This window comes from Hibiscus syriacus, unplaced genomic scaffold, assembly GCF_006381635.1.
Source record: "Hibiscus syriacus cultivar Baekdansim isolate YM2019G1 unplaced genomic scaffold, ASM638163v2 tig00116960_pilon, whole genome shotgun sequence".
Lineage (NCBI taxonomy): Eukaryota > Viridiplantae > Streptophyta > Magnoliopsida > Malvales > Malvaceae > Hibiscus > Hibiscus syriacus.
Genome location: NW_024063486.1, coordinates 138,565 through 146,766, shown reverse-complemented (window position 1 = coordinate 146,766; position 8,202 = coordinate 138,565). Strand labels below are relative to the sequence as shown.

Below are 8,202 nucleotides of genomic sequence, written 5' to 3'. Positions count from 1 at the left end.
ATCCGACTTGAAGTTCATCCAAAATTGATGTTACTCGATCTGAATTTTATCTGTCAATGACTTGACTTGATCCAAAGTCTACCGAAACCTGAATTAACATGATATTAAATGATTCAGACCCAACTGTTTTGACCTAAAATGATATTGACTCGACTTGAAATTAACCTGACCCAAAACCGACTCATGTCTAATTTGAAATCAACTTGACAATGACTCGAACCCAAGTCGACCCGAACCTAACTTGACTCCAGTCAAATCATTAAATTAACCTGACATAACCCTATTCGATTTGACCTGATATGAATTGACTTGAAGTCTGAACGATTATATGATTTTACATCCCTAATGAAAAGATTTACTATAAATTGATAACTTTAGTAACTATATCATTACTTCAGTAAAAAAAAACTTATTAATATTTCATTGACCATTTATGTAGTTTACCCTTTTAATTTTTACAAATTCTGTCTACGTAACTAAATGAAAATTGTCCAAAGCAGTCCTTCCTTCCTGCATTCTCCTTGTGCTAGCAGATCATTTTAATTTCAGAAAAGAAAAAGAAAGGAAAAAAAAACCGCCGTCATCAATCTTTGGGCAAACCCTTTTTTTTCCTTAGCCGAAAACTTGTTGGCTTTGACTCTCATCACTAACAACTTTTGGGTTGGACCATGGAAGACTCCGCCGCCGGCGCCTCACTACCTTCGGGACCCGACGGGAAGAAGCGCCGTGTGACATACTTCTACGAGCCAACGATTGGCGACTACTATTACGGCCAGGGTCACCCGATGAAACCCCACCGGATCCGTATGGCCCACAACCTAATCGTCCATTATTCTCTCCACCGTCGGATGGAGATTAACCGTCCTTTCCCCGCTGGTCCCGCCGATATCCGTCGCTTCCACACCGAGGAGTACGTCGACTTCCTCAACGCCGTCAGCCCCGACTCCATGTCCGATCCCACTTACTCTCGCCATTTGAAGCGTTTTAATGTTGGAGAGGATTGCCCCGTGTTCGATGGGCTTTTTGGTTTCTGCCAGGCCTCCGCCGGTGGCTCCCTTGGTGCTGCTGTTAAGTTGAATAGAGGGGATGCCGACATCGCCATCAATTGGGCTGGTGGATTGCATCATGCTAAGAAAAGTGAGGCTTCTGGGTTTTGCTACGTTAATGATATCGTTCTTGGGATTCTTGAGCTCCTCAAGTTTCACAGGGTAATATCGTTTAAAAAATTAGTCCCGTTTTCTAATTGCTGTTCTTATTTACCAGCTAATGTTCGTTTAGTAATTTAGGGTTATTAAGCTTCCTTGAAAAGGTAAAAAGTCTTATTCGTATGGTATTGGATGGTTAGATAAATGTCTAAACCAAACCTAAATAATAGGCATTAAACCCAACATATTTGCAGAATAAAACCCTTTTTACATTGAGTACACGATCCTCCTACCCCGGTCATTTCTATATACCACCATAATCATCTCATAATAATTTCATATCATTATTTATCATCTCCAACTATAGTTTTTTTGGTCTCCCCTTCAATCTTTTACTTTGTGCAATGTCAATTTGATCTATGTTTCTAACAGATGCATTCTTCAATCTATATCCGATGTGACCAAACCACCATACAAGGTTCTCTTACTTTGAAGGAGTATCCTTAATAGGAGCTATCCCATCTTGGAGATAAATATCCTCATTTCTAACTTTGTCATTCCTAATCCTATAGTACATCCTTTTCAACATTCACATTTTGGTTACACATCTTTTATGTCACTTGTTGTTAGCCCAAGATTTGCTATGATACATAAAAACAGGTTTGACAACCATCCCAGAGAACACATCAAATTCTAAGATACATTACAATTGCACAAAACTTGTTTCCTACTTTACCTAAATCACCCATTCTTGATCATATGGTTAATATCTACTCCCCCAGTCTCTCATACTTATCTTGTTTTATCATAAGACATGAGAGGAACTATCTTCTTATTCAAAGCCAACCTTGAGATGTCCTTTTGTACTCTATTGTGATGTTCTCTAAATCATTAAAAACTGTGTAAATCTTCCCGTGCCAATCTAAACCCTCAAAAGTTGTTGCAACAGATGAACATTTTCATGGTGGATTGTCTTGGCGTGATACCAAATTGATATTGTGCAATCTTAGCATGTTGCAAATGTTGCTCAATTTTAGCATAAGATGTCCTTATGTACTCTATCGTGATGTTCTCTAAATAATTAAAAACTGTGTAAATCTTCCCGTGCCACTCTAAACCCTCAAAAGTTGTTGCAACAGATGAACATTTTCATGGTGGATTGTCTTGGCGTGATATTCAATTGATATTGTGCAATCTTAGCATGTTGTAAATGTTGCGCAATTTTAGCATATTATGGTTATGTCACCCACATCTTAATTACCATAAAAGAGCTTACCAAAAATTTTGTTTCATTTCTCTTTAATCTTCTTATCCTTCAGCAAAATTAAACAGCTATCTTTAATTCCCCTAATAGTTGCAACATATCTAGTCTTTTGCATCCTCATCTGAGCAAGCTTACAAATATCATCCTCTCTGACTTTTGAGTTCAGTTTATCAAAAATATCTTTATATACTACCGATCTAACCTCCTACTACTTTATTGGCATCCTTTGCTAGCTTATATTTCTCATAACTCTCAATACCCTTATTATTTCCTAAGTTTCCGTAGAAAACTCGCTTGTTCTTAATAGTCGCTTATACTTTCTAGTTCTGTTATGATGTGTCCTTCTATGTTACTCGGACTTGGGTGTAAGTGTCAGACATGAGTACTTCATGAAAAATGAAGAGTCCAAGCAATATAGGTGTCCTTACATGGTAGTGTTACGACCTCTGAGTCTCTTTAGTCACTTATCTAATAAAATTGTCCATCTTATTCCAAAGCACACTAGGTTGACCTTATCTTCCCTATTAGTGCATCCAAAAAGATAAATGCTTGTCTGCCCCCATCATGCTCCACCATTTGAATCGAGGGTCTAGGATATGTCTTTCTAAAATGGTAAAACTTGAAGTTGATGTATCACCTCACTGTTCATGCAACAATTTTTTCATCTCCACCTGTCCAAAAGAATTTCCTTTGACTAGGATTTCCTCCATTACTACAATTCATCAGGTGACTATGCAGGTGTGATGGCATAAATATAAATTTGGCCCAAGAACCTTAATAATTGGGTCATTTTGACTTCTTTTCTTTTATTGATCAATTTGATCATGTTATTATTTCTAGTAAATTTAATCTACATGCTATTGCTTGATTTGCATACTGACACGTTTTCCTGGAAGTAACCCGGGTTTTCACTGTGATTCTAGAAGTTTACTTTCTTTTTGGGTTACACTTTAGAGTTGTGCTTTCTTAAGGGAATTTGGCACTTCTCACTGAAATAATAGCTGAATTCTGTGATGGAATTGCAAACACAAGTGCTCTACCGATTTTTTACCTTTCCATTTTTAAAATGCCGCTCAAAGTTAGGCAGAAAGTTAATTCTTTGATGGCTAACTTTCTTTGGGGGGGGGGGAATTCAATCAAGAATCGTATACATTGGGTTAGTTGGCAGGCTGTTTGTAACCCTCTAGAGGCTGGTGGCTTGGGAATTATGAACTTGAACATTACTAATAGGGCTTTGTTGGGAAAATGGGTGTGGAAATTTGCAAATGAGAAAGATTCACTCTGGAAAAGGATAATATGTAGCAAGCACAACGCTAGTACTATATCACTGTCTATTAATGAAGTTGTTTCGCCTCAAGACTCTTGGATTTGGAAAGGAATTGTGAACAATTTTTGGAAAAATGATGACATTAGAGGTTGTTTGAGATCGCATTCTAGGATTCAATTGGGGAATGGCAAGTCTATCTCGTTTTGGAATGATGTTTGGGTCAATGATTTACCTTTGAAGACGCAATTTCCAAGGATTTTTGCTTTATCAAACAACAAAAGGGGCACGGTGGCTGAGTTTGGCAACTTTGATGCAAATGGATGGGTGTGGAATGTTCAAACTAGAAGAAACTTATGTGATTGGGAATTTTACCAATGGGTCGATCTGATGGCAGCTATTAATTGTTTTAATTTATCTGATTCAATGGAGGATTTTCTTTCTTGGAATGGGAAGGGGGATGGTCTGTTTTCAGTGAAATCCTACAAGTTGGCTTTATCTAATAGTCAAGAAGAGCGTTTTTCGTTGAAGAGGTGGGTGTGGTCAGGTTTGGCTCCTCCTAGAGTAGAAACCTTCCTTTGGCAGATCACTCACAAGAAATTGGCAGTGAAAATGGAGCTGAAGAAAAGGGGGGTTCCTATGGAAGATGTTCTTTGTCCACTTTGTAAATTGAAGGAAGAAACAGTCCAACATCTTTTCTTCTCTTGTTCAGTTGCAGGGGACCTTTGGAACAGATTTTTTAAGATTTGGGGCATTCAAACAACTTTGCCTAATGATCCACTAGTTTTGTTAAGTTCTTGGTCTGATTTGAAGAAAGACTCTCGCATTTGGAAATTCATCCCGGGAGTAGTTCTTTGGTCTATTTGGAAAGTAAGGAATTCAATTGTGTTTGATAACTCAAGCCTTGATATAACCTCTCTCTTCTTCCTAACTAGATTTCGGTTGGCTCAATGGTTCTTAGCAAAGTTTCCCCATTTTCAAATTCAAATGGATTTGTTGGTAGGGGACCCCTCTCTTGCAGACAGGATTGGTATTCATAAAAATCAAAGGAGCGTGATTCAAAGTTGGCAACCCCCACCAATTGATTTTTTTAAATTCAATGTTGATGGGGCTGTCAAGTCTGATGGGTTGGCTGGAGGAATTGGAGGTATTTTGAGAGATTATAATTGTACCATTTTATCGACTTTTTCGGTTAGCATTGGTCCAGGACCTCCTCCGTTGGCTGAGCTGAAAGCTATTAAGAAAGGTCTAGACAGCTTTCTTATATCAGAGTGGGCTACAAAGGGAAGACTGATTCTTGAAAGTGACTGCAAATCTGCAGTTGACTGGATTTTACTGCCTAATTCTTTTTTTTTTTTGATGGAATTTACTGCCTAATTCTGTTCCTAGTTTTTTCAATTCAATTGTTTTGGATATTGTGTCCTTAGTTCAACAGAGGGCGGTTATTATTCGATGGATTCCTAGGAGCTGTAATTGGGAAGCAGATAAATTAGCTAAGGATGGGATCGGGTAATTGTAAGGGTATTTCTAGAGGGTACTTCATGTATTTCAGTTTTTTTAGGATTCACCCTTGTATTGGTTTACTGTTTTGTAATAGTTCTCTATTTCAATATATCAAGGTACTCTTTTCCTCCTTCCGCTAGTTACTCTTTATCAGAGTTAACTATGAGGGAAGTTTTTAATGAGGCCTTTCATTCCTATCAAAAAAAAAATGTCTTGCCGAATGCAAACACTTAATAGTGTGTGTTTTTGTTCCATTATTTGATTATACTATTGTTCTTATCTTACCCCACAATTTGTTTATAGAACATATTTCTTATTATGCAAGCAAAATAATTGTAACTTCTTATTAAGTCATTTCTTTTGCATTTCATCCAAAGGAATGCTTCAACTAGAAGAAGAGGATTTTGTAACTCTGCCTCGTGTTTATTTTCTACGAATGCCAGAGATATGATGAAGTTCTTAATGGACTTGCGAATAAATACTGAGTTCAATGTCCTCTTGCAGCGTGTACTGTATGTAGATATTGATTTCCATCATGGTGATGGTGTAGAAGAGGCATTTTACACCACTGACAGAGTTATGACTGTTTCTTTCCATAAATTTGGGGATTTCTTCCCAGGGACTGGACACATAAGAGATGTCGGGGTGGGTAATGGAAAACACTATGCTTTGAATGTTCCCTTGAATGATGGGATGGATGATGAGAGTTTTCGGGGTCTGTTTCGTCCTATAATCCAAAAGGTCATGGAAGTGTATCAACCAGATGCAGTTGTTCTCCAATGTGGAGCAGATTCATTGTCCGGTGACAGGTTGGGTTGCTTCAACTTGTCTGTGAAGGGCCATGCAGATTGTCTACGCTTTCTTAGATCTTTCAATGTTCCTCTAATGGTCTTGGGTGGGGGAGGGTATACTATCCGCAATGTTGCTCGTTGTTGGTGCTATGAGGTCTCTTTCTCGCACACAGTTCTAGCAAAATGTTTTACATATCATTGCTGATGAAATATTGTTCTTCTAAAGTGCTTCTTTTGCTTCATTTCAGACAGCTGTTGCAGTTGGGGTGGAGCCTGATAATAAGCTGCCTTATAATGAATATTACGAGTATTTTGGTCCAGATTATACACTTCATGTTGATGTGGGCAACATGGAGAACCTTAATGCACCTAGAGATATGGAGAAGATAAGGTAAGCTCAGAGCATCGAAGTTTTTTTGATGTATGGATTAACCAAAATTTGTGTTTGCTTATTGAGTAAATATTTCTAATGTTATGCGGCCACGAACCTTCCCTCATTCTTGGAACCTTGTTCTAATTGAATTTTATTTTGGTGCTCCTCTTTTTCAGGAACATGCATTTAGAGCAGCTTTCTAGACTATCGCATGCACCCAGTGTACCTTTTCAAACAACACCTTCCACCGTCCAACCACCTGAGGAGGTTTGTAGCCAACAACAATTACTATAATTGTTTCGGCATATATTATTTGTAACAAGTTCTCTTTGTTATTTTATCTTATATGGAGGGTTCTTTTGGCTGTAGGCGGAGGAGGACATGGATGAAAGACCAAAACCTCGGATATGGAATGGTGATGATTATGAGTCAGAGCCTGAAGATGATGAGAAACCTCTTCGCAGATTCTCGAATTCTGATGTGAAACAACCTACAACAGATGCTGATATGAGGTAAGGGTTTGTCTTTTTACATACTATCTTATAGATTTTACCATTTCTTGTCCAAAATTTAATTGATTAAACACAGTGGAAGGTAAATGCTTTTATATAAGGTATTCATTTACCATTACTGTTTCATGAGGTCAAATTCCATTATTAATAGGCAACGTGTGCTTCTTGCTTGATTGATTCATTTATGTGAGCATCTGTACTATCTGAGCACCGACTGAGCTTTGGGGCTTGGGTGATCTGGGCCCGGTTGGGACAAGGGTCAAGAGGGCTCTTAGTTTCTGAACATCATACATGGAGAATGCTAGTTTTTTCTTGCTAAAGCACATTTTGAAGAGCCTTGTTAACTGTGTTGCTTAGCAAGTTTTAGTAGTTAAAAAATATTTGAAATTTGTCAGGGATGTATCACAAGATTTGAAAGAAGTAAAAGCAGAAGTGAAAGCAGAACAGTCACAATCTTGACACTGAAGGAACGCTTTGCTTCCAGGCTTGGATGTACTTCCCTTAAGTCAGTATAATTTGACCTTTTGGCACATTCCTTCAGTTTGGGCATTTTTCGACATCAATAGCAAGCGTATTCTTTGATCCTTCTATTGAGGCTAGGAAAGCTTGGTTGTTTAGGTCTTTGTTTCATACTGTGTTAAACAATACAGTGGCAGTACAGTACTTATATACCAAGACTTGATATGCTACTAAATGACTTAATTCTCCGTTCATGTTGGTTGTATTTTGCCGTTTTTATTACTATAGTTATTTAATGTTTGGGTAAAGTACACAAATGGTTCACCAATTATAGAATATTGTTTGTTGATAATTTTGATTATTAAAAGTTATAAAATGGTCATTTGACTATTCATTATGTTCCAAACTCATCATTTTCTGTTAAAAAATTAACGGCCGTTTGAGTTGGACATTAAAATATTTATTGAGATATGATAGTAGTTTAAGATTATGAGATTAGATTTTATTATATCTCAGTAGTAGGATAATGATCAGGTCAAATTATAATTAAATTTTTAATGAAAAATAATAAGTTTGGAACATAATGAATAGTTGGATGATTATTTTGTAGTTTTTAATAATCGAAGAATTTAACAAAACAATTCCGTATAATTGATGAATTATTTTATAACTTTTAGTAGTTGAAGGATTCAATAAAACAAAATCTTATGGCCAAAGGATCATTTGTGTACATTACCCTTAATGGTAACATAATAAACCCAAACCAGAGACAGGAGGGTTAATTATCCACACAAAAAAAAAAAAAAAGAGAGAGGAGGGTTGAAAACAAGTTAAGATGTGGTATAGGTTCAAAGTTTTTTTCCCTAAGAAAACCTAGAAGCTGCATTAATT

The 8,202-nt window shown here is 37.1% G+C and overlaps 1 protein-coding gene across 1 annotated transcript; it reads left to right on the top strand.

Moving 5' to 3' along the window:
- The first annotated feature begins 550 nt into the window (after nt 1–550).
- LOC120189893 (histone deacetylase 6-like) lies at nt 551–7,576 on the top strand. Its single transcript, XM_039193037.1, has 6 exons — nt 551–1,208; nt 5,681–6,121; nt 6,216–6,358; nt 6,517–6,607; nt 6,710–6,852; nt 7,248–7,576. Exons 1-6 carry the CDS (start codon nt 669–671, stop codon nt 7,309–7,311), a joined length of 1,422 nt encoding a protein of 473 aa, XP_039048968.1. The 5' UTR covers nt 551–668; the 3' UTR covers nt 7,312–7,576.
- The last annotated feature ends 626 nt before the right edge of the window (nt 7,577–8,202 follow it).

Excerpts from the sequence above, each read along its gene's own strand:
- LOC120189893 (XM_039193037.1), top strand. The coding sequence starts at position 669 with ATGGAAGACTCCGCCGCCGGCGCCTCACTACCTTCGGGACCCGACGGG. Across the intron at positions 1,209-5,680 it reads AGCTCCTCAAGTTTCACAGG|CGTGTACTGTATGTAGATAT; the intron begins GTAATATCGTTT and ends GTCCTCTTGCAG. Across the intron at positions 6,608-6,709 it reads CCGTCCAACCACCTGAGGAG|GCGGAGGAGGACATGGATGA; the intron begins GTTTGTAGCCAA and ends TTTTGGCTGTAG.